The 24256-nt window shown below is 35.4% G+C and overlaps 5 protein-coding genes and 6 non-coding genes across 14 annotated transcripts; 9 read left to right on the top strand and 2 right to left on the bottom strand.

Annotated features, from left to right (window-relative positions):
- Window positions 1-3980: 3980 nt before the first annotated feature.
- Window positions 3981-5915, top strand: LOC111780419 (F-box protein At1g67340). The gene is made up of 3 exons (XM_087122058.1): window positions 3981-4377; window positions 4462-4624; window positions 4793-5915. The coding sequence occupies exons 1-3, from the start codon at window positions 4118-4120 to the stop codon at window positions 5522-5524; spliced, it is 1155 nt and encodes a 384-aa protein (XP_086978184.1). The 5' UTR covers window positions 3981-4117; the 3' UTR covers window positions 5525-5915.
- A 2515-nt stretch (window positions 5916-8430) lies between these two features.
- LOC111789870 (uncharacterized) lies at window positions 8431-9485 on the top strand. 2 transcript variants are annotated; one of them, XM_023670592.2, is made up of 3 exons: window positions 8431-8543; window positions 8872-9156; window positions 9295-9485. In XM_023670592.2, the coding sequence occupies exon 2, from the start codon at window positions 8873-8875 to the stop codon at window positions 9146-9148; it is 276 nt and encodes a 91-aa protein (XP_023526360.2). In that variant the 5' UTR covers window positions 8431-8543; window position 8872; the 3' UTR covers window positions 9149-9156; window positions 9295-9485. The 2 variants fall into 2 exon arrangements, with proteins under 2 accessions (XP_023526360.2, XP_023526352.2); XM_023670584.2 differs by having other exon boundaries at window positions 8432-8543; window positions 8872-9151.
- A 634-nt stretch (window positions 9486-10119) lies between these two features.
- LOC147793833 (REF/SRPP-like protein At1g67360) lies at window positions 10120-12111 on the bottom strand. 2 transcript variants are annotated; one of them, XM_023685284.2, is made up of 3 exons: window positions 11879-12110; window positions 11544-11774; window positions 10120-10927 (listed from the first exon to the last, which is right to left on the bottom strand). In XM_023685284.2, the coding sequence occupies exons 2-3, from the start codon at window positions 11772-11774 to the stop codon at window positions 10418-10420; spliced, it is 741 nt and encodes a 246-aa protein (XP_023541052.2). In that variant the 5' UTR covers window positions 11879-12110; the 3' UTR covers window positions 10120-10417. The 2 variants fall into 2 exon arrangements, with proteins under 2 accessions (XP_023541052.2, XP_086982652.1); XM_087126526.1 differs by having other exon boundaries at window positions 11544-12111.
- On the bottom strand, window positions 11637-17118 carry LOC111801312 (ELMO/CED-12 family protein). Of its 2 annotated transcripts, XM_087126522.1 has the most exons (10): window positions 16845-17117; window positions 14996-15109; window positions 14708-14772; window positions 14412-14527; window positions 14283-14337; window positions 13720-13840; window positions 13566-13613; window positions 13397-13491; window positions 13186-13295; window positions 11637-11774 (listed from the first exon to the last, which is right to left on the bottom strand). In XM_087126522.1, exons 1-10 carry the CDS (start codon window positions 16939-16941, stop codon window positions 11750-11752), a joined length of 846 nt encoding a protein of 281 aa, XP_086982648.1. In that variant the 5' UTR covers window positions 16942-17117; the 3' UTR covers window positions 11637-11749. The 2 variants fall into 2 exon arrangements, with proteins under 2 accessions (XP_086982648.1, XP_086982649.1); XM_087126523.1 differs by lacking the exon at window positions 11637-11774 and having other exon boundaries at window positions 13182-13295; window positions 16845-17118.
- Window positions 17119-20722: 3604 nt separating this feature from the next.
- LOC111808213 (large ribosomal subunit protein uL22y) lies at window positions 20723-24096 on the top strand. Its single transcript, XM_023694061.2, has 7 exons — window positions 20723-20840; window positions 20964-21000; window positions 21144-21184; window positions 23156-23386; window positions 23481-23583; window positions 23678-23745; window positions 23833-24096. The coding sequence occupies exons 1-7, from the start codon at window positions 20838-20840 to the stop codon at window positions 23899-23901; spliced, it is 552 nt and encodes a 183-aa protein (XP_023549829.1). The 5' UTR covers window positions 20723-20837; the 3' UTR covers window positions 23902-24096.
- On the top strand, window positions 21436-21565 carry LOC111783031 (small nucleolar RNA snoR74). The gene has a single exon (XR_002813261.2). It is a non-coding gene; the product is annotated as a small nucleolar RNA snoR74 (small nucleolar RNA).
- LOC111783051 (small nucleolar RNA snoR74) lies at window positions 21702-21831 on the top strand. The gene has a single exon (XR_002813268.1). It is a non-coding gene; the product is annotated as a small nucleolar RNA snoR74 (small nucleolar RNA).
- Window positions 21968-22097, top strand: LOC111783045 (small nucleolar RNA snoR74). The gene has a single exon (XR_002813266.1). It is a non-coding gene; the product is annotated as a small nucleolar RNA snoR74 (small nucleolar RNA).
- LOC111783038 (small nucleolar RNA snoR74) lies at window positions 22234-22363 on the top strand. The gene has a single exon (XR_002813265.2). It is a non-coding gene; the product is annotated as a small nucleolar RNA snoR74 (small nucleolar RNA).
- Window positions 22597-22725, top strand: LOC111783025 (small nucleolar RNA snoR74). The gene has a single exon (XR_002813260.1). It is a non-coding gene; the product is annotated as a small nucleolar RNA snoR74 (small nucleolar RNA).
- Window positions 22801-22928, top strand: LOC111783057 (small nucleolar RNA snoR74). The gene has a single exon (XR_002813271.2). It is a non-coding gene; the product is annotated as a small nucleolar RNA snoR74 (small nucleolar RNA).
- Window positions 24097-24256: the final 160 nt, after the last annotated feature.

Raw genomic sequence — 24256 nt, 5'->3', positions numbered from 1 at the left:
CAGTTCCACGTATAATTCTCCGCCTCAGTCTTATTCTCTTGTTTGCATGCAAAATATCAAGCTTTATCCGCCAATCCATTTTCTAATTTTCAGTTTTTTATTTTTTAAAAAATTAATCATCAAATATTCACAGAGTCACAGTTCATTACTTAAAAGTAAGGTCGGGTATGGTTGGATTGTAACCCTATTTTTGAGGTTGATCGAGTTGATTCGAAAAAAAAAAATGTAAATACACGAATGAACTAAACCCAACTCAAATTAAAAAAAAAAAATCCCGATAAATATTTTTTAAAATTAAAAAATTGAGGAAAAATATGAATTTAAAATTGGGTTGATAATTTTGAGAAATAAATTGATAGAGTTGGTTATTGAATTCTTGATTAATAATCAATGATAGGCACGGGCCATGGAGAACCATTGCTTGTTACGTTAAAGCCATGTTAGTTATTTGATTAAAGGCAGTTTTTTTTTTTTTTAATTTTAAAAAAACAAGAATTAATTTAGACACAATTTAAACAAGTATGCATATTTATATAGTTCTTAGAACAGAGCCGAGCGTGGGATGGGGATCACGTGCGGCTCGTGATTAGATTTCGGACATTGGGCACCCTAAAGCAGAGCTTAATAAGCTGTTGGCTATTACGTTAAGCAACATCCTCCGACGCCGTTGCTCCATCAAATTCTCTAATTAATTTGCTTTTTTAATTATTAATTACCCCAAATGGTTCTTTTCGTTTTTCTCAAGTTTTTTTTTTTTTTTTTAATTTTTTAATTTTTTATGAATCCCAATAAAATAGGAATGAAGAATGTGAGGTTAACTAAAAATCTAAGTTTTATTATTATTATTATTAGCTGCAGAGAGTGGACAACCTTTCAAGGTACTCCATTAGTTTGCTTCCTCTTTTCTTTGTTTCTTTGTTTCGATTTCGATACAAATCCAGTAAGGTAAAAGTTTTTAAGATTAAGTCACCGAACAGATTAATTTTTTTTTTAATATTATGGATAAATAAAACCCAAAATTAAAAAAGAAATGGACATGAAATTCAACGTAGTTTTAAAAATCGAAATTTATTTGTGGAAAGAAGATGGGAAAAATCAACATAGGTAGTCTCTTTCTAACTTTTATTCAATTTTTGTCTAGAAGAAAGAAACACGTTCAAACTGGGAACCCTAAACTTACCTGTCAAGGAGACCATTCTTATCAACTAGAAATCTACCATATATTCCTTTTTTTTTCTTTTTTTTTTTCGACAAATAATTAAATTTCTTTTTAAAAAATTTATATTTGAAACGATAATTACCCAAAAATCCCGGCAACCAAGAGTAAAGAGGTTGATGGAGAGTTCATACATCTCCACCGTTGGTTTGATCGCGTGGCTACAAAATATTTCGCCACTAATCAAGCGGGCGTTGCTATGATGCTGCCACGTGTAAATATCATAGATCAGAGAAATAGGGAACAATGAAGCTGAGCTGTCCGTTACCGGCCTAACAAACTGGACCCCACGTAACTGCTCTCTTTCAACAAAAATAAAAAACTGTCCCCCCACAAAATAATAATAATAATAATAGAAATTAAAAAATAAAAAATAGTCAAAGGATTCAACGGCGATCTGAGGCTCCCCCCGCCCATGCATGTGGATTGCATGATATCCCATCCCATCCCATCATCTTATTCTCAATCATCATTACCAAACAAATAATCCCAGTTGGCTTAAGAAAACAAAACGCCCAAATTTTAACGTAAATAATACATACAGTTACGATATGTCGTACAGAGTGTCGTGGTTTCAGTGGGGGCGTTTCTCGATCGGAGTACACAAACGACGACGACGACAACGACTGTGAAGGACCCTTGTAACTCACTCAAAATCTGGGGGAAGCCAAAAAAGGCAACCAAAAGGAGTGGGTTTAGGGCTACGGGAATTGGGATCCCCCACACCCAGTCGTACAGTAGTTAGCGTGTGAGTGAGTCTTGTTGCTTACTTTACCATACAAATTTGCGGGACAAAGTTATCACGTGACACCCTTCACAGTCCTCTGCTTTTCCTTTCTTTTTTTTTACCTTTTACGTGTCCAATTACTTACCTTTGCTTGGCCTGTGGTATTTAATATGGAGTAAAATTTAATCCTTATCTCCCATAAATAATTAATTACCTCCTCTTTTTTTACCGTTTCCTTCTCTTCTTTACCGCATTGAATATATTTTTTCGTGTTCCTAAAGTTAAAAAAGGAAATAAATAAAAGATCCGTTGGAATTTATGAAATGCAAGCGACAGTACGAAGGTCAATGTTACGAGGGACAGATAAATACGTGCACGGAATTAGACCAAGGGAAAACTGGCAATACTTTGTCCGACAGAAAAGCAAAAGGCTAAAATAAAATTAAAAAATAAATAAAATAAAATAAAAAGTTTTATCCTTATTATCTTTATGAGCGAGGAGGAGAAGGTATCAGTGGAGGAAGCTGTGTAGATGGAGAATGGATTAGCTTTGGATGCACAGTCTTACGCCACGTGTCAGTTATTTGATGTCCTAATCCAATCCAATCCCTTGAATTAAAATCTCTTCTTATCCAAGCGCCACGTGTGTAATTTAATTATATAAAATTAAGATTTATTAGAACAAAGTCATTGAACGAATGCCCCTCGGATACCCCAAACACTAAAAGCACGATCTCTGGAAAATCTCCTTTGGACGGGAAAGAAAGCGACTGAATTAAAATAAATAATAATAATAATAATAATATTTTTGGAAATGATCAGAAAATAAAAAGGATTAGATATGCTTGTTGCCCTAAATGTCCCATCAAAACGCAGCGTTTTACGTTTTACGTTTTACGTTTAACGTTTAACGTCCAATCAAAGTAGCAGCCATAGGGAGGATTTTTGGAAGGTTGGATGGATGGTACAAGATCTTGAAATCAGGTACGTTGATTTCGGGGGTAACATCTACGGCGTTAAATGGTTGGCAACTCCAACACGGCCTCTTTTCGATGTGGGACCCTACGGATTAATACCCATTTCCAGCGGCCTCCAGTACTGCTAAAAAAAAGGAAAAAACTTCTCTACTTCGAGAAACAGCCACGAGAGGGGGACAGGTGGGCTCCACTTGGTGTTACGTAATTGGTCAATATCACTTCAACGGATCCACGTCATTTCCCCGGATTTTATTACTTATTTTTAATTTTATTACTACTTCACCCTAACAACATTTTTTGTTTTTCTAATGTTACGGTGACCTCACTACGGAAAGCTACATGCTAAGAACGGCGAGACAGTATTCACTGTGAAACGTTGTTTATTTTATTTATTTCCTAATTTGGAACTGATTTTTTTTTCAGATTCATTTCCTAATTTAAAATTTATTTTTTACAACAACTCCTTAGGATAATTGGTAGAAATTTACAATACAAAATATCCTTGAGTTTGTTGGTAAAAAGTAATTAAATTTAGTCTATTTTTTTAAATATTAATTAGAAAATAATTTTGAGAAATTAAGCTATTTATATAAATGGAAAATTATTTAATTGGCAATTATCCAAATTCTTAAATAGTTGATAACGACGCTAAGAAAAATTAGATAAAAAAGGGAATAAAAATAAAAATAAAAATAAAAATAAATTTCAAAGGTTTCATTTACTAAAACGGCTAAAGTTATCTTCCTTGTGCGTTTACTTTAAGAGCTTTCTGTTCAAAATTTTAAAATACGTCCACAGAAGAGAAAATAATGTCCTGTTTCTCGCCCTATGAGATCCTACACGAAATATTCTTAATAAGAGCTACGATGCCTTCATTTTTTGAATTAATAAATTTTAATTAAAAAAAAAAAAAAAAACAGGAAAATAAGAATTATTAGATTTTACAGAATTATTGAGAAATAAATAAAAGGAAAAAGAAAAGAGAAATAAAAATAAAGAGCATAAAAATTCCATGTTACTGACAGCTGGGTATCATATTTGAGGATCCTTAAGCATTGTCTTAGTTTGCTGTGGTTTATATTGGAAGAGGGGACCTATAATTTGGTCCAGACTATATAACGCTTCCCATTTGGTTTTAAAGTTTTACCCATACAAAAAGCGAGAGAGGCGTGGATATCACCCCAACAACAATCCTCCATGAGAACTCGAAGAGGCCTCTGTTATCCTCGTCTTCAATCCCCCTTCTTTTCCGACAACCGTGTTCGAAAAAGAACACACGATGCCGCCGCCGCCGCCGACCACCACTTCTGCCGTAAGAGGAACAAGCCCTCTCCCGGCATCAAAACACCCACTTCCGATTTGTTCGATTCCTTGCCGGACGACCTCGTCATTTCTATTCTCTCTAAACTCAGCTCCGCCGCTTCCTCCCCCTCCGAGTTCATCAATATCTTGCTAACGTATGTTTTTTTTTTTTTTTTTTAATAATTTCGTTAATGTTTTTGGATCTAACGGATTTTTTTTTTTTCTAATTTTGGGTTCAGATGCAAAAGATTAAACAGTTTAGGACTTAATCCCGTTGTATTATCAAGAGCTTCACTGAAGATTTTTGCAATTAGCGGTCGGACCTGGACGGAATCGGCTCACCGGTTTCTGAAACAGTGCTCCGACGCCGGCAACGTCGAGGCCTGTTATACTCTCGGCATGGTTAGTTCTAATTTTGTTGCTTTTTTTTTTTTTTTTTTTAAATTTATTTATTCTAATCCTATTTTGAAAGTTATAAACATTCCTTTTTTTTTTTTTTTTTTTTTTTGTGTGTATTTTAAAACCAATTAGTAATTCGGGCATTGATTTATTTATTCTTATGTGACACAGATTCGTTTCTACTGTTTGCAAAATCGAGGAAGCGGGGCTTCTCTAATGGCCAAGGCGGCGATTTATTCCCACGCGCCGGCGCTTTACTCACTCGCCGTCATTCAGTTCAACGGCAGTGGTGGCTCCAAAAATGACAAGAATCTCCGTGCCGGAGTTGCTCTTTGCGCACGTGCCGCTTTCCTCGGCCACATCGATGCCCTTAGGGAACTTGGTCATTGTCTCCAAGACGGTTACGGTGTTCGACAGAACATAACGGAGGGTCGTCGGTTTCTTGTTCAAGCCAACGCGCGTGAGCTCGCCGCCGTGCTTTCGTCGGAGGCGGGGTCGTCCGTAACCGCTTCGCGTACGTGTCTGACGTGGAATCCTCATCCACACCACCGGCACGTGACGGGTTCGGCATGTCCGTTGTTAAGCGATTTTGGTTGTAATATTCCGGCGCCTGAGGCTCATCCTGCGAGTCAGTTTTTGGCGGAGTGGTTCGCGGCACGTGGGGGGTCGCCGGGGGATGGTTTGAGACTATGTTCGCACGTGGGGTGTGGACGACCAGAGACGAGACGGCATGAGTTTCGTCGATGTTCCGTTTGTGGTGCCGTTAACTATTGCTCACGTGCGTGTCAAGCGTTGGATTGGAAACTCCGCCACAAGATGGATTGCGTTCCTGTGGAGCGTTGGCTTGATGATAACGGTGACGGTGGGGCCGATGGGGTTGATGATATGATGGACGAAAGTTAGAAAAAAAAAAACAAAAAAACAAAATTTGAATTAAAACGAGAAATGCAGTGACGGTAGCCGTTTCTTAACGTCGGCGGCTTCTCGTAATTTCAGCCGGAGAGACGTGAAAGTAAAGGGAGAGAATAAAGAAAAGGAAAAGAACGACGAAAGGCCATGTTTTTATTTTTATTTTTTGGTTTAATTATCTTGTAACCATGGCCGCCGTATCGGCGCGGCGCTGCGCGGCGGGGCTTTTATTGTCCTTTAGTGTACAGGGCGGCGGTGCCTTTTTTTTTCTTTTTTTTTTTTTTTTAATATTTTTGAAGGTTCGGGGCCTAATTTTGTACTATAGAGCAATCAGTAATTTACCACCGGTCCCTCTTATTTAGTTAATTATAATTTCAGATTAAAAATCCATTTTTTTAATTTCTTTTCCGTTTTTTTTTTTCGAATTAAAATTAATCGTAGGCCCGTTTCCTACTTTACATTGAAACGGCACCGTTTCGATTTCAAACATGGATTGCTAAAACCGGATTAAATAATTACCTCTTATTTATGTAATTATAATTTCAGATTAAAAAATCAATTTTTTTAATTTCTTTTCCGTTTTTTTTTTCGAATTAAAAATATTCGTAGGCTGTTTGCTGCAGCACATTGAAACGGCACCGTTTCGATTTCAAATATGGATTGCTAAAACCGGATTCTGTAATTGTGGCACGACATGATGGCTACCATAAAACGACGCCTAATGAAACGTATTTAAAAGGCTAAATAAGTAGAGTAGTTTTAAATTTTGTATTTTTCTAAAAAAATATCTTCATAATTAAAACATTTAAACAACTCTCAAAAATACCCTTCTTTCCATTTTTTTAATTAGAATATATTTTTATTTTTCCAAATTAATATTAAAAAGTTTACAGATAATATATGAAATAATAATAAATGATTTTCGTCCGAATTTTTTAAACTTTTTTTATCATAAAAAAATTTTAATACTATTTTTAATCTTAAAAAAAATTAAAGGGTATTTTTAAAATTGGTTAAATTTAATGTTATTTTAAAAATGTCATATTTACAAATTAGATAAATAAGAAAGTAATTAATAATTAAGAGAGTGTTTTATGGACGAAAAATGGCATTGAAAACGACAGCGTCTTCACAAATTTCAAAACCTCCAAAATAACAACCGCATCGCAAGAATCAAGGGTGTCTTTAAAAGGGAAAGAATTCACTGAATTGGGCATAAATATTAGGTAATGACAAATTGCAAAAATTCATTAATTATATATTTATTATATTTTTTTATTTATTTTAAAAATATTTTATTTTACTTTCGTGTAGTCAAAAAGGTTGAGGGCAATAATACATTTAAGGTAAATAATATTAAAAAAAAAAAAAAAAAAAAAAAAAGTGGAGAGTCCAACATTTTGAAGTGGTCGACAAAGGTTGTTTGGGAATTCGTTAATGGTGTTCAAAAAGGTACCCATAATCTCACGACGCCAACAGTAGACGTTAAAATATTTAAAATTAAAATTAAAAATAATAAAAATATGTTTAATTAATTGGGGGAAGAAATTAAAAGGTAAATTGGGAATAGAGTAGGTGGCGTCTGGAAAGGGAGCGGTGGAATCACTGACCTAAACAACATACATTTACCAACAAATCTGTGAACCAAATCCTCTCATTCACATTTCATTGTTTCCTGATTGCTTTCCTTTCATTACTTACTAGATTTCGCTTTTTTCTTTCTCTTTTTTGCTTTTTTTCAACACAAAATTATAATTTTCTTTTACCAAAAAAATATAATTATTTACGCGAAATTTTAATCTGTTAAATGATGAAAGTCCCCCATCCACTAATTTAGGAAATGATCGTGAGTTTATAATCAATGAATACTCTCTCCATTGGCATGAGATCTTTTAGGAAAGCCCAAAGCAAAGCTACAAGAGTTTATGCTCGAAGTAGACAATATCATATCATTGTGGAGACTTGTGTTCGTCTAACACCATTAACCGACGAATCTTGTTTTTCAATAAATGGGGTAGAAGTATACATGAGAGTTGGGTTGGATTGGATAAATTTTTTTTAGAGCAATTTGAAGTTGCTGATTTGTTGTGGTTGGTGATACGAGCAACCTGATCAAACCCCATTTATTTATTGATAAAAAATAAAAATGATCTATTTATTTACTGTAATGAATGATGAAAATATTAAAAATTTCAAATATTGAATGCAAGTCATAGGGCATTACTAACATCGAAATATTTTTATCTTTCTAAGAAATAAAGTAGGGTTGGGTTGCCTTGTAACAGTATTTTCGGTTGGTCATGTTTTCGACCAAAAAAAAATGTTAAGCCTAAATCAAATTGTTTTTTAAAATTTAACCCAAATTTAATAACCTAACCTTTGTAATTTAGGTTGGATAGTTCGAGTTGGTCAAGTTATCGGATTATATGATTGTTTTTTAAAATTTAACCCAAATTTAATAATCTAACCTTTGTAATTTAGGTTGGATAGTTCGAGTTGGTCAAGTTATTGGATTATATGAACATTCGTTTCATTTTTATTATTTATATTTTGCATTGGTAATTAATACAAAAGTTTGATATATATCTTATTTGAAATGATAAATATGGAACTCCTATTTAATTATTATTAAAAAAAAAAAAAAAAAAAAAAAAAAACTGTTTCAAAGCAGCAGTTATGGTATTTTGTTATTTATTCAATGATATTTAATGTTGCTACCTCATCAGCGGTGACATGAATACTTCAATAATAAAAACAAGGGAAGGACATTCTTGGAAAATCACATTCATTAAATGGGCCTGGCCAGAGGTTGTCCAGGTCCAGAGTATTTGGGCCTTTGGGCATTTGGGCATTTGGGCCTGAAGCTTAATTGAATGGGCCTAGCAATGCCTCAAATGGAAATAACGGGCGTTCTTGTATTCTGCTCATTCTTCGAGTACATTTCTACGGAGGGCGAACTGCTGGCTGATATTTACCGAGGAAGAAATCTTAATTCCTGCAATCGATTTTCGAGGTAAGCTTTCGATTGATGTTGATTTCTTATCGTAGGTTAATTGAATTCGGAAATTTTCTTCAAAATCTTTCCAATTTTTGTTGTTGAATAAACTTAGGGCTTTCACTGGAGAATTTGTCGATCGGGTTTGTTTCTTAGCTAATCTCTCAGAAAGAAGATTTGGAGAGATCATGATTGTGTCTGATTCACCTAATTTAGTTTTATGATAGAACTATGTTCTTCCATTTTCTTGAGCGGAAACCACGATATTAAGTGAATTTCATGTTCAATGATTGTTTATTCGGCGTTTTTCCCCGTTTGATTCGTTAATGTCTGTGGAATATACTAGAATGAAGTTCATCATGGAGTTTGCTGAGAATTTGGTGCTAAGACTTATGGAGGATCCAAAAGAGAGGGATCGGAAGTTCCGAGAGCACGTGTACGCGGTGAAGGATCGATGCCAAAAGACGAAGGAGATGTGGAGCTATCCAATCCGTCCTTACGGATTTTGGACATTTGAGCGCCACAATTGTCAGCTGCGGTGGGACGCACAAATCAGCCAGGTTCCTGGTAGGAGGGATCCTTACGATGATTTGCTTACGGACATCAACAATAACTCCAACTGATAAGTAAGGTTCTGTTTCTGTGCATTTTTCGTATCCAATTTGATTGAATTAGAGAACTGATTGAAACTTGAAAACTTCTGGGCTTTTGGAGAGATATACCAATAGATAGATCCCTCTGATGTTGTTGTTCTTGAAATACTTTGCAGGATGTTTGGTAGAGCTCTGAAATCTGTGGTGGTATCTGGGAAGCTCCCAAGCAATTGTTTGAACGTTTATTTTGTTGTTGTTTAAACTGGAGAAGTACCTTGTGGTTTGTATTGTCAAACGGAGATTTTGGTGCTGGAATAAACGTGCTTTTTAGCTCATAAGACATATTTCAAGCTGGTGAATTTGAGCACATTGTTTTTCTAATGCCCTCATCGGATGCGTTTTTCATTATTTATATCCATATATCACCCGATCCGGTTTGAATTTATTGCAAACTATCATAGCTCCTGAGAGCTCACCCTCGTGGACTGGTGTGAAAAGGAGTACTCATTAGAGAAAGAACTTGATTCCGACGAAATGGAGGACTGCCCCACTATTAGAGTATCCGTGGAGGACAAGACAAAACCTCGTCCATTTCCACCTTTGGCATAGACTTATAGCATACCATATCGAAAATCAACCCTCAAAGGTGCAGAAAGGAAGAAAAAAAAAAAAAGAGAAACAGATAGTGAGAGAATGAGCTAGGGAGTTTTTGCTTCGACCCACTACCGTCACCGATATTTTGTCAACACAACTGCCTTGTCGACACCTACACTCTTGACGCACTTGTGATACCTTTCATGCAACCTTCATGTTCATTTTTCTAATTGTCTTGTCCGACTAGACGCATAAAATATGACTCTATTGAGATGGAAAATCAAGCCCTATATGACTCTATTGAGATAGGAAAATCAAGCCCCATATTTTGAAAATGAGTCGACAAGTCGTGAAAATTTTTAATTATTAAGAACAAACTATAATATAGCTTTTTGTTGGGATGGAACTGAAGGTAACGTTCCTGAAAGGCCAGAAACTTCAATTTATAAATAAAGCAGATATGGTTGAATCCCTTTGTTCACTAGTTCTTGAGGCCAGCATTGTGGTGTGTCCATCACTCTTGTCTCCCCGTTTTAGCTAGACAGGACTGAATTTATTATCCTTCCTCCACGCACATGGAAACTAAAACTTCAGTTATTTGTCCAAACTATATACAAACATTGAGCTAGTCCCATATCAACATCTAATATGAACCATATACTCTTGCAAACCAGGTGACTAGGTGTTGAAACTAAAAACCCTTTTCTAGTTTGGAACCGAAACCGACTCGGATTCGGATTCGGATTCAGAATCGGAATCTGAACCCGGTTTGTTCTTCGGTGGAGCTTGTTCAGGAGTAGTTGGAGGTGCTTCTTTCTTCTTGGCCTCGCCCTGCTTAAATGCCTCAGCTATCTCACTCAGAGGAACTTCAGGACAATAGTCAAAGACGTGGTAGCCCTTCTGCCTCATATCTTTCACCTTGCAGTTGTACCTCTCCAACCACTGAGCCGCAGTTGGCACTGCCATGTCTGCGAACTTGTGGAACGATGGAAGCCGGTTGAGACATGCCCAAACCTTCACTCCTTGGGTTAGAACCAACTGCTTGGACCCGTTCGCTGCATAGTAAAACGCTGCGCGTGGTCCGCTCGTTTGAAACTCATTCACAAGTTCTTGCCCAGTTCGAGCAGCTTTTTGGATACAATGCTGCGTAATTTGAACGGCTTGTTTCGCCAGAGGAGGGGCACGCTTATCAAATTCATGTGTCGCTTTGTCAACCTGCAACAAACTTCACACCACGATTAGAAATGTTCATTTCAGCCAGGGATCATTATCCCAGAGAACACATAATGTTTTCTATTAGTTCCTCTTATAAATTACGAACGAATTCACCATTTCATCTTTCACTGATCTTCTTCCGTGGAAAGGACGGGCAAAAAAAACGCACACTCCGTAAGGTCGGCCATAAACTCATATTCATTCTACACTAGTCTGAAATAGATTTAAACGCATCTTTTTTTCCTGAATAGATCGTTGAAACTCAAATTTCAACCGTATCTACCAGGTATGATCATATATGAATTGTACTTCAGTCGGCCAATCGGAGACACTGGAGTTTAATTAATTTTATTTCAGGGTAAAATGATTTCCCGATGATTCTCATCATATAGAGAAGGTTGGAGAACTAAATTCATCGTAGTAATCAAGATTTCAGAGTTGGATTTAGTGAAAAAAAATCTGGAATGCAAAACATCTCAATCTAATCAATCACCAGCCAGAACGATCTTCGTCCGACAATCGATTGAATCGCAGAAAACAATCTAAAAATTAATATACATACTGATCCAAGAAAGTCATCTAAAGAGTCCAGACGATTAAAGAAAACAAAGAATACCTTCTCGTCAAGAAAAACAAGAACATCATCAGGTGCGATTCGGAGCTTCTCGTAGGCAGGAGCTACAACTGTGTTAACAGCGCTCTCCACACTTTCAACCGCAGATCTCAGAGGTCCGGAGTTCTGCTTCGCGTAATCATACAGATTCGTAACACATACAATCGTCTGAATCACAGCGATCCTAACAAAACCTAGATGCTTCAGCTCTAGATTCTGCCTTTCGTTCTCCATCTGTTAATTCCGATCGATCAACACCGCAATTGCTTGCGTAGACAAAAAGAAAAACAAATGATAACAAAATTTTATCCGCACACACAGAGATTCAACAGCCTTACGGTGATGTGCTCTGGAAATTTGCTACTCCACTATTCCTTCGCTGGAAAGAAAACGAAGATCAAAACGGCTTGAATTTATATTTTATACAATCACCATTCGTTAGCGTAATTTGCCGCGTTCTGTTCGTTGGATTTTTCGTCGGCCGCTCATCCAACGGTTAAGGTAAGAATACGCCAATGGTGGGGCCCATGATCGCATGGTTTTAGGAGAATCTTATTCTTGGCTAAGGATTTGATGGAGTTGGAGAAAGCAGACAGGGATGGGAAGAGGTAATTTTGCCGTGATTCCATATTCCAGTAGATGTTTCCAGAAGGACACGTGGCGACAGATGAGATTCACGGTCCAGAAGGACCACAGTATTTTAAATTACTTAACCAAGATTATAAAATTAAGAGGATCCCACATTTATTCTTTATATATTAAATATTCTTTTATGAATGAATATTCTTTAAGAATAAACGTGACATATTTTGAAAAATATTATAATATTATAACTCCAAATCTCCGACCTCTTTATTCAATAAAGTATATTTGGGCTATTAAAAGCCCATCATACCTATCTGGGCCAGGCCCATTTGCGTTTTGGCTACTCTGTTGCATCCACATGTTCTTTAAAAACGATCTATTGTGCTCATTGAAGCTAAACTAGAGAAATCTTCGATAGCGGTCCGAAATACCCTTTCATGGGATCAAATTATCAAGAATTTCACCTGAAATCTTGAATATGCAAGTTCTTCTCAACACTCGTTGAGAAGAGACTTTCAATCGGCTCAAATGATCGATCAGACAAAAGTCCTTAAATCTTTTCTAAAACGGTCTACTATGCTCATTCAGGCTAGTCTATAGAAATCTTCGATCACTGTTCCAAAGACCCTTTCATGGGATATGCAAGTCTCTCATTGAGAAGAGACTTCCAACCGGCTCAAATCATCGAACATGATGACAAAAGTGTCATCAAGTGTTGAAGTGAAAACTACTATGAAAAAAATTCATCCATCCCTTTTCACTTCTATGAAAAAAATTCATCCATCCCTTAAATATAGAAGTTGGCAATACCAAGACGAAAATTAATAATAAATAACAATAGTATCAGCATAATCAGTGGCATGGCATGCCACTACATATCATCATCTACCTATACTGAAATTTGTAACAATCCAAAGAACATCAAGTAACTTAGGCACTAGTATTTCTTAGGGTTCTACAGTTTTTTTTTTTTTTTTCTATATTTTTTTTTAATTTTGTTCCCTCGATGCTAATATCATCAAAATAAACAAATAATAATTAGTGTGACAGATTATTCTACCTGTAATCCAGTGTTAGAAGAAGGTTGTAAGAAGGCATATCTTCAATCCGTAACACATCCTCCATTAAAAGTTCTTTCTCCAACTGAGCTCTGGTGGACTTCAAAACATCCTACCACAAACAGATAATTTGATTATTTATCTCATTTTTGCTAACCTCTGTTTGCAGAGTGAAATTTTTTAAATCTTGAAGGATATCATATTTATTCTTACATTGAACTCCATGTAGGTAGCATTTCTTTCCAGCCATTGTTTGTCCATAACAACGAAGGCCACGCAGTAAAGCAGGTCAAATGCCCATTCATTCTCTGTTTAGCAGAAAATACCATATGATAAGTAAATTCAAACTTGATATGTTGCAGGATTAAGTTTTGAGATTTACCTGATAACATCTGTAGGAAAACTGATCTGATAAAGGTCCTTGGTTTTGCTGCATTAAATTGATTAGAAATGAGAGGAGTAACGTATGTATCGTATAAAGATTGTGAGGTCACTCGAGCTTTGGACGAGTGTGCATAAATGGATTTGATACTCACAAACATCAAGATCAAGCATTTGCATTAGCATAAATGTGATGTTTACACCAGCAACAGCAAAGGGATATTCCCAAACTGCTGGCTTTCCTCCTTGTTTTCTCAATAGACGTTGGAAAGATGTCTGAAATGTAAAGGGAAAAGTAGGATTAGTGAAAGCATGATAAAATGTTACACTCGTGCTAGCCAATATTGTTCTCTTTTAGCTTTTCTTTTCGGGCTTCCCCTCAAGGTTTTAAAACGCGTCTACTATGGAGAGGGTCTAGCCGTACTACGATCAGTGTTTCGCACCTTTCGGTGACTGGCTCTGATACCATTTGTAACAATTCAAGCCCACCACTAGCAGATATTATCCTCTTTGGGATTTTCCTTTCGGGTTTTCCCTCAAGGTTTTTACAACGCGTATGCTAGTGAGAGGTTTTCACACCCTTATAAAGAATGTTTCGTTCTCCTCCCCAACCAATGTGGGATCTCCCAACTGGAGAGTTTTTTACCAAGTTCGTAAACTCTTTCAGGTGAAAATAAACTAAAAATTTAAATGAGTGAAATGAAGTTTGAGATCTTACTGAGAACGTCTTTGCAAAGAACAACAAATTCTCCAAAGAGATAAATCCAGCTCCTCTGGGTTAGGTAAAAGCTTTTCAGAACAATGAAAAGGAGATAACATGACAAAAGGTAATACATGAGATAACAACCTAAAATCAGTTGATGGGTCTCTTCCCTGCCATCCCATTTCTTTCCATTGATCTGATACCAACGCCTGAAGCTCTTGATCAGGGTATGCTGCATACCACAGAGCTCTTAAAGCCTCCTGTTCTTGGTGAAATTTTCATAATAAGTATTCCAGAAAGCAAGGTGTACACGTAAAAGTAATAACATAATGATTTTGTAAAATTACATTAGAAGCAAATGTTATTAATAGTTTAGAAACTATTCCACATATGAACTCAAGTTGGTGTGCTTTGAGGAATCATCTGAGTACTAAACTAACCTGGTGGTCGATTCTTGAACCATCAAAGTAGACCTTCATGCGCTGCTTTAATCTTCTTAGCCTATCTTCCTGAGATCATGAATGTAAATGTTATTCTAAGGATATTAGCAATACAATGATTTTCATCAAGTTAAGGGACTCACAGTACAAACAAGAGCCAGAATGTCAAGGATCAATATAAATTCACCAAGAATTACGCCCACAATGGAAGTGGTAACTTTATGATTTATTTCTCAACTATTTCCCCTTCTTACTCCAATCAATTTGGAAGTTTATTTTTTTATTTACTTGCCTGTACTGGAGTCAGGTTGATACAAATTCGTTCAAAAGTTCCCTTCCGCTTGAAACAAATGCAAGTGATTCCCTTCCCAATCCAAGTTGGTGTTCCACACGTCACATGATCTGCACGTTAAACCATCGAGATTCAAATTTAACCTCAGTCATGAAACTATTGTCACTATATCAGCCAATACATGCTTGATGTCCTTTAATCCTGACTGAAACAAACCATAAAATAACTTGACTTGTGAATCACACTTGAGAAAAGCCATATATAACAGCAGCTTAAGTAGGAACCACTCCTGATGATTTTACTATGCTCGTGGAGGATGACTTCTTATTTATCAAGGTTATATGCCATGACAACAATACGGTAATTCCCAAGGCAGTAAAAAATTATATTAGCAACCAGTCTTATAGAGAAAAAACCACTATATCAGTTATGGTTGTGTTGCGTGCATCTGACTGAAACTTGCAGTAATTCCCAAAGAAGGCTGATTTTAATGCATCTTAAAACGAGTTAACCAGGGAACATACATTTAAGAATGAGAAGGGATCGTTTAGAATGGCATACATGTAAGTATATTCCTAAAGGATCCAAAATAGGAAATTGCTAAATGAACATGTTGATTCCACCCTAAATAGATAATGAACCTTCTCCTATTGGTTCCATTTCTGGCACAATTGACGCCAGTGTAGAGAGCCAAGGGGTTGGTTAGGGAAAAGAGAGATTCATAGTAGTATATATGTAACAGTTCAAGCCCACTGCTGGTAGATGTTGTCCGCTTTGGCCCGTTACGTATTGTCGTCAGCCTCACGGTTTTAAAACGCATCTGCTAGATAAAGGTTTCCACACCTTTATAAGCAATGTTTTGTTCACCTCTCCAATCGATGTGGGATCTCACAATCCACCCCTCTTGGGAGCCCAATGTCCTCGCTGGCACACCACCCGGTGACTGGCTTTGATACCCTAACAGTTCAAGCCCACCGCTCACAAATATTGTCTGCTTTGGCCCGTTACGTATTGCTGTCAGCCTCACGGTTTTAAAATACGTCTGCTAGGGAGAGGTTTTCATACCTTTATAAGGAATGTTTCGCTCCCCTCTCTAATCGACATGGGATCTCACAATCCACCCCTTGAGGGCCTAGCGTTCTCACTCGCAAACCGCTTGGTGACTCGCTCTGATACCATTTGTAATAGCCCAAGCCTATCGCTAGCAGATATTGTCCGCTTTGGCCTGTTACGTACGTCAACCTCTTAAAACACTTATTAATACTGTGAGGCGGACGACAATACGTAACGGGCCAAAGCGGACAAATCTACTAGCAGTGGGTTTGGACTGTCACACTATAAGTGAGAAAAATTATCTTCATTAGTACATTTTAGGTGGTTCAAAAAGCAACAGTACTAGGGTTTATACCAAAGAAGATATTATCATACTAATGTAAAGATATATAGATGTCCGTTCCTCTTATCATTATGAAATATCACTGAATAACTCAGAAATCTCAGTTCATCACATTATTATCAAACCCGAGTCCTTTATTCTTTTATTCTTCAGCACGATGTAGTATGATCTTGATTTCTCTAATTAAGTTACAAATTAGCCACTAAACTACAGTATTCCTGAAAGACTCGAAAAATACGAAGAATGAAATACAATTTGAATCAACTTTACACATCCGTTCGATAAAGTGCTTCATGAGTTGTAATTAGGCGATTTGAGAAACGACAGCAAATGTTTGCATTCTATTCTAGCACAACTGCTTGCAGTAACGGCTAAAGATGGGACGATGACAAAGGAAAACAACAGCAAAAAGAGAAGAGACGATGCGAGAAGGATGGAGAGAGCATTACCAGAGGAGGAAGTGTGAGCGCAGCGGGAAATGGAGGATGAAGCAGGAGAGAGTGAACGAATTGGCGCGCAGCTTCTGTGAGTGTTGACTAAGCTCATCTCAGCGCCGAATAATCTCTGTAATTCTCCGATTCCTCCAACTCTCAGTTCTCTTCTCCGACGCTTATCATCCGAATCACCGCAACTGAAATGCGATTATGAGACCAACGGTTCTCTCTTTCTCATTCTATTGCTCTCGCGGGTGAACCATTTCTATTTTGCTCTCTTAAGACCGTTTTTTTTTTTTCTTCCAACAATACGGGAATTTAAAATTTAAATCCAAATTTAATATAAATCTTATTGAAGTACTTCAATAAATACTAATTTAATTCTTTTAAATGAAATTTTTTAAAGCTAGCTTCAATAAATACTAATTTAATTCTTTTAAATGAAATTTTTTAAAGCTAGCTAAATATTAATAATATTTTCATTCCCATGAATACAAATTTATTTTTAAAATTTATAAAGATAATACTATTGCATATTAATTTTTTTTTTCAAAAATCAACAAAGAGTAAATTTTAGATTTATTTATTAAGATAGAACTAAGTATTTAATCAAAATGAAATTTTAATCTTAAATATATTGATTTCCATGATTTTATTTTGGTTCTTAATTTTTAAAAATTTATAATTAAATATTTTGGTAAAATAATATGTTTAATGTAATAAAAATTAGTTTAATGTATTTAGAAACTATACTTTTTTAATTTTTTTAATCATAAATATTAAGGGTATTAATATTATTTTTGAATGTTAAAATACTATCCGTTTCTATTTAAGACTAACGATAACATTAATTTTTTTATTTTTTTATTAAAATTTATAAAAGTTTATATATATATATATATATATATTTGGATAAAATACAAGTATTTATAAATTTAGGCTAATATTTTTAATTTTGATGTGAAATTTAAATGGATTATTATTGATGGGAAAAGATGTTGTATTATTGGGTGATTTTTTACCCACCACGAGGGAATCTGTCCGAAAAATGCCCCGACCGGAAGCATCCAAGGTGACATGAAAAACGGAGGAATAACAAAACACGAGAACACAGCGACGGTAGTTATGCACTCATGAATGCCACCGACGCCACGTGGCCTTGCTCCCCGTTCACGTGCACGTGGCCGCTGTGACCCTTTTGTTAATGGTTGTTAGTTGATACGTATCATCCCATTAGGATTCCAAATCTTTTGGAATTATGTGTTTTATGTTTTCTAACTTTACGAAAATTCGTATAAATTAAAAATATTTATTTTTAGTATTTAAAATATAATCTTAATTTGATAACAAATTTTATTTTAAATTTCGCAATATTTAATTTTAATCATAAAAAAAATATGTAATTAATTAAATTGTTTATGTAAATAATGATATACTAACTTCATTGGTACGAGGTCTTGGTCATTTGGGAAGCTCAAAGCAAAGCCATGAGAGATTATGTTCAGAGGGGACAATATCATACCGTTGTGGAGAGTCGTGTTCGTCTAACATGGTACCAGAGCCACTGTCATAAACTTAGTCGTGCCAATAGATTGTTAAATCCTCAAATATCGAACAAAGAACTCCAAAAGAAAATGAGCCAAGCCTCCTCGAAGGCAGTAAAAAATGACTAAAACTCTAAAGGAGTCGAGCCTCGATTAAGGGGATGAGACAAAAAATTTATAGTTTAGATCTCTCTAGTAAAAACGACAGCGAAATTCCTGATTATTCATTATATTTTTACAAACGATAGAATCATTATATAAAAAAGATCGAACACAGAGTTTTAATAAAAAAAAATTCCATTAAAGACTAAATTGGTATAAATTTAAAATACAAAAACTAACATGTTACCTATTAAAATTTATAGATTAAATTATTATAAATTTAATGAGGAGATCAAAATATATTTAAATTAAATAATTGTTCTGTAACATTTAAAAAATATGTAAACGGATTTATTAGGTATAATATTGGAACCAATCGTACGTATTACAAATAATTGAAAGATTGGGTCTTAATTAATTAACCTATTTTAAATTATTGTTTGACTTCTAATGAATTATAATTATTATAAATTATGAATTATTAGCCGTCAATAATCACAATGATTTAAGAGCCAAGGAGTGATATGTGTTGGATATTGTCTGTCATAGTCAATGAAATAATTAGACAGGCTACCTACTGGTCAAACCATGTTGGCATCAAATTTGGAAAGGAAAAAAAACATTTAATTTGTTATTTAATTTTCCATTTTTCCAATAAAATAAATACCTAGAAGTCGACTCGATAAATAATTTAAATGCACATGCAAGAGTAACGCTCAGTGTCCGATTGATAGGATTGCACCATTTAAATGAATTGTCGAAGTTTGAAAGGTATTGGAATTAATTTTGAGGATATTTAAGTGTAGCAAAGATATTTGGAAGATGTTCTCGCTCAACTGTAGGCTCGGTTATTTCGATGCACACGAGGTGTAATTAAATGTCCATGAATCTCACCTAAAGTACAAAATTAAGAGATGCACACGAGCTCGAGTACTCTTGCCCAAATATTGCTTTATGAAGTCAATGCTATCACTTAATCATACACAATCAACTTATCGAACAAAGTTGGTTTTAGTTAAAAAAAAAAAAAAAAAATCGGGTTGGTTTAGTCAACTCGATCAACTCAAAAATAGAGTTATAATCCAACACTATCTTATTCTTAAAAGATTAGCATTTAATGTCTGTAACGATGTGTCGTGATTTCTAAATGATACGAATCCAACAATTAATCATTTGCATGGACTGGAATGAGCAATTACAATAAGCAATGCAAATAAAATTGAAGTATCAAATCAAGAAAATAATGAGTGACAATAAATATCACAATGTGATCCGAAGACTTTTTACTTTTTTGTGTGGTTGAACTATCATTTAAACTACTTATGTCATTCTTATTTTCTTCCATTTCTATCTAATAGCTTTTATTACTAGTTTAATAGCTTTTTGACATATTTAAAAGCCAGTAATATTTTAAAATTGGAATACAAAAATCTTGTGTTTGAAATTGATAGGTTTTTTTAAACCTTGTTGAGGTTTGATGTTAAAATAAACCTCCCCTCGAACAAAGTGCGCCTCCCCTTAATCGAGGCTCGACTCCTTTGGAGTCTTAGTCATTTTTGACTGCCCTCGAGGTGGCCCCTTTTCTTTAGGAGTTCTTTGTTCGATATTTGAGGATTTACCAATCTATCTATTGGCACGACTAAGTTTAGGGTATTGCTCTGATACCATGTTAGACGAACACGACTCTCCACAATGGTATGATATTGTCCACTTTGAGCATAAGCTCTCATGGCTTTGCTTTGGCTTCCTCAAAAGGCCTCATACCAATGGAGTTAGTATTCCTCACTTATAAACCCATGATCATTCCCTAAATTAGTCGATGTGGGACTTCCATCATCCAACAGAAATTATTGGTTAATGTACTTTGTTTGTAAAAATTGGTAAGGATACTGGAAGAACATCTACCTTTGCAAAAATAGAGCATTTTTAACGCTCATCACCAAATGTTTGAAATTTAAATTTAATCCGAGATATTAGTTATTAATTTACCATGGAGGGTAGATAAATAAATTTTATTTTTTAATAATGAAAAAAGCTCAACGGGGAAAATGGTAATTTCACATGTAATCTAAAAGTTGAGGGGCAAAAGCAGTCATTTGCCCTAATCAAACTCAAAAGGGGCTATTTTTGTCAATAATCCCACAAATTATAATTTTTATAAAATAACGGATAGAGAAAAGATAATAGTGGGCCTTATAAGCCCAGCCCAAATAAGAAGTCCACATGCTTCGGTGGTTCAATGGTTCAAGATTAGGGTTTTCCCTTTTACTATAAGTCACTCTAAAACTCTTCTGCCCAATTCTCTTGTCGCTGGCGTTTCTCAAGTCGGCATCAGAACAACAAAGAATTAGCATCACCCGCCATGGTACCGTACCTCTTCTAGATCTTCGACCTCCTTTTTCACCTCTTAATGTCTATTCAATGCTTATGATTCTTCACTCTCAGTAAGTATCTGAATTCAGTTGGATATTCATGTTCTTTTTAACAGGTTAAGTACTCAAGGGAGCCGGACAACCACACTGAGTGTAAGTTTATTCTTCTCTTATTGTTTTCTTGTTTGTATCATATGATTTTTTCGTCATACAGTTCTTAGTTTTTCACTAGTTTGAAGTTTTCGAGTAATGTTAGAAGTACGTAATCTAATACCTGTTTTCTTATTTCTGCTCAGCTTGCAAAGCACGAGGCTCCGATCTCAGGGTCCATTTCAAGGTAGCTTAGGAGCTTTATCTGGTTTATCCTTTCATTGATTTTTCCATTTCGCCAACCCCGTCAGTTTAGTGCAAAGTTTATAGGTTTTCAATACGTTACTCATTTAATTGACATTTCATTGAATCTGTATAATTTGTAAATATTTTGTGGTTACTTTTTTGATTGTGAGTAATGCCATACACACTTTTTAATTGTGAACTTAAGTAACTAGTTGTGCTGATCATCCAAGACTGCCTGTGAACAACCTGACGAAAAAAGCAGGGCTCTGTTGCCTTTTTTATGAACAGTGCTCTCGTAAACTTCAGGAAAATCGAATGAATCATTATTGGGTGAACCTATGTACAGATAATTGCTGATGGTTCAGTAAATGATGCTATATTATCTTTGTAGGTCCTGTGTTAATATATATTTGATTGTTTATTTTTGGATTGCGCATGCAAGATAGATAATTTACAGTAATATAACTTGACGTAATGAATGTTGTGATTATATGAGATTTATTGTTACGAACCTGATTAAAAAAGCAGGGTTTTGTTGCCTATATCGTGAATATTGCCCTTGTAAATTTCAGGAATATGGAATGTATCATTATTGGGTGAACCTATGTATAGATAATTGCTGTTGGTTCAGTAAATGATGCTACATAATCTTTGTAGTTCCTATGTTAATATATATTTGATTGTTTGTTTTTGGATTGTGCACTCAAGATAGATAATTTACAGTAATATAAATTGACATCGTGAGTGTAGTGATTATATGAGATTTCTTGTTACGAACCTGATGAAAAAAGCAGGGTTCTGTTGCCTATATAGTGAATAGTGCCCTTGTAAACTTCAGGAATATCGAATGTATCATTATTGGGTGAACCTACGTATAGATAATTGCTGATGGTTCAGTAAATGATCCTACATAATTTGTAGTTTTCTGTGATAATATATATCTGGTTGGTTATTTTTGGATTGCACGTGCAAGATAGATAATTTACAGTAATGTAACTTGGATGGTGTGAATGTGGTGATTATATGAGATTTCTTGTTACCAACCTGATGAAAAAAGCAGGGTTCTGTTGCTTATTTTGTGAATAGTACTCTCGTAAACGTCAGGGAAACTGATTGTATTATTATTGGGTGAACCTCTGTAGAACTATTTGCTGAAGGTTCAGTAAATGATGCTACATAGTTTCTGTCGTATTTTTCATATACTATCTGTAAGTTCATATAAAGAAAGATTGATGGTCCTTAGAGAGTCTGTTAGCTTATGTGCTTTCATCTTGGTCAGTGTGGTTAATTTTATTTTTGGAGTGACTTTTTATTAGTAATTTATACCCCGTTCTCCATAATATGTGGAGAATATTATTCCATTGCTTCATTTAAGTATGATTTTCTGAATCTTCCCTTGTCTGTAACCTGAGGAAAAAAGCAGGGCTCTGTTGCCTCCTGTGAATAGGGCTCTCGTAAACTTCAGGGAAACAAAGTGCATTGTTATTGGGTGAACCTCTGTAGATATAGTTGCTTGACGGTTCAGTAAATGATGCTACATTTGTGTTATAGCATGTTCTGTTGTTATTGTTTCATTTACTTGGAATTATAAGAAAGTTTTGATTAAATTACCTGATTAAAAAAGCAGGGCTCTCTTGCCTTCTGTGAATGGTATCCTCGTTAAATTCAGGGAAACTGAGTGCATCGTTATTGGGTGAACCTCTGTAAAGCTAGTTGCTAAAGGTTCAGTAAATGATGCTACACAAACATAATATATCTAGTGTAACAAATATAGATCATGTCAGCATCCCCATTATAGGTTTTCAAATTATTTTATTGTAAAAGATTATAGTCTCTGGCATCTGAATTGCTTTACTAATTTGTTTGAAATATAGTATTTAAGTCTTGGGTCTATCAAATGGTTCAGTTGGCTCTTTCAAAGGGTTCTACATTGTTAAATTACTGAATCGACGATCTGTTTTCGTGTTTATAGAATACACGAGAGACTGCACATGCCCTCAGAAAGTTGCCCTTGGCCAAGGCAAAAAGGTACTTGGAGGATGTTCTCGCCCACAAGCAGGCTATTCCGTTCCGACGTTTCTGTGGAGGTGTCGGACGAACTGCACAGGCAAAAAATAGGCATTCAAATGGACAAGGACGCTGGCCTGTTAAATCTGCAAAATTTATTCTAGATCTTCTTAGGAATGCTGAGAGTAACGCTGAAGTATGTATTACCACCCCACCCCTCCTTAGTTGCTTATGGATCTCCTGAGTTTTATGTCTCGTTGAATTCTGAACATGGTAAAATCTTCATCCAGGTGAAAGGACTGGACGTTGATTCTCTCATCATATCCCACATTCAGGTGAACCAAGCACAGAAGCAAAGGCGTCGCACATACCGAGCTCACGGAAGAATTAACCGTACGGTTTCTAAGATCTCAAATAAAACTCTATTTTGTTTCACGTTAGAACATTACATACCATACGTTATTGTATTTGATATTTTGTTTTGCAGCCTATATGTCATCTCCATGCCACATTGAGCTTATTTTATCAGAAAAGAAAGAGCCCGTCAAGAAAGAGGTAAAATCTGGATCAGAATTTAACGCAATTTATCTTTATATATAAGGTTTTGGGCTTCTTGTTGAACTCTTCTTTATCTGGTTGCAGCCTGAGACCCAGTTGGCAACGAGTAAATCCAAAAAATCCCAAGCTCTCCGCAGTGGTGCTTCATCTTGATCAATATAATTACTGCATTATTTGTTTTTAAAACAGAATTTTGATACATTCATCATTCTATAGATGAGTTCTTCCGTATCCATTCCTCCCCTAATCTTGTAGTTTATGGTATCGGGATCGTGTTCGTTATGTCGGGAATTCTTTTATAAATTTTGGATATTCATTCCTTCTAAGCAAATCGAGACTTCTTTTTAACTTTCTGTGTTGGGTTCAGTTTACTTACAGTAGTTGTTGTGGATCAAACCGGGGATGGCACTTGATAATTTTTTAATCACTTATTTATCAGTTTCTAGTAGTAAATTTGATTTGGTTAGGTTATGGTCTTTTGATGGAACGGCTGTCTTTGTTGCTATCA

Source organism: Cucurbita pepo, chromosome 1 (assembly GCF_057944985.1).
Source record: "Cucurbita pepo subsp. pepo isolate OVF chromosome 1, ASM5794498v1, whole genome shotgun sequence".
Taxonomy (NCBI): Eukaryota; Viridiplantae; Streptophyta; class Magnoliopsida; order Cucurbitales; family Cucurbitaceae; genus Cucurbita; species Cucurbita pepo.
The sequence above is the reverse complement of the archived record's forward strand: the minus strand, read 5'-3'. Positions and strand labels throughout refer to the sequence as shown.

What these genes read in the sequence shown, in the direction of transcription:
- LOC111801312 (XM_087126522.1), bottom strand. Translation starts at nt 16,941, where the DNA reads ATGAGCTTAGTCAACACTCACAGAAGCTGCGCGCCAATTCGTTCACTC. An exon ending in CGCTCACACTTCCTCCTCTG is followed by an intron (nt 15,110 to 16,844) that starts GTAATGCTCTCT and finishes TTTAACGTGCAG; the next exon opens with ATCATGTGACGTGTGGAACA. An exon ending in TCTTTGCAAAGACGTTCTCA is followed by an intron (nt 13,841 to 14,282) that starts GTAAGATCTCAA and finishes TTTACATTTCAG; the next exon opens with ACATCTTTCCAACGTCTATT.
- LOC147793833 (XM_087126526.1), bottom strand. Translation starts at nt 11,774, where the DNA reads ATGGAGAACGAAAGGCAGAATCTAGAGCTGAAGCATCTAGGTTTTGTT. An exon ending in TTGTTTTTCTTGACGAGAAG is followed by an intron (nt 10,928 to 11,543) that starts GTATTCTTTGTT and finishes AGTTTGTTGCAG; the next exon opens with GTTGACAAAGCGACACATGA.
- LOC111780419 (XM_087122058.1), top strand. Translation starts at nt 4,118, where the DNA reads ATGAGAACTCGAAGAGGCCTCTGTTATCCTCGTCTTCAATCCCCCTTC. An exon ending in TTCATCAATATCTTGCTAAC is followed by an intron (nt 4,378 to 4,461) that starts GTATGTTTTTTT and finishes TTTTGGGTTCAG; the next exon opens with ATGCAAAAGATTAAACAGTT. An exon ending in CCTGTTATACTCTCGGCATG is followed by an intron (nt 4,625 to 4,792) that starts GTTAGTTCTAAT and finishes TATGTGACACAG; the next exon opens with ATTCGTTTCTACTGTTTGCA.
- LOC111789870 (XM_023670592.2), top strand. Translation starts at nt 8,873, where the DNA reads ATGAAGTTCATCATGGAGTTTGCTGAGAATTTGGTGCTAAGACTTATG.
- LOC111808213 (XM_023694061.2), top strand. An exon ending in ATCTCAGGGTCCATTTCAAG is followed by an intron (nt 21,185 to 23,155) that starts GTAGCTTAGGAG and finishes TCGTGTTTATAG; the next exon opens with AATACACGAGAGACTGCACA. An exon ending in AGCTCACGGAAGAATTAACC is followed by an intron (nt 23,584 to 23,677) that starts GTACGGTTTCTA and finishes TTTGTTTTGCAG; the next exon opens with CCTATATGTCATCTCCATGC.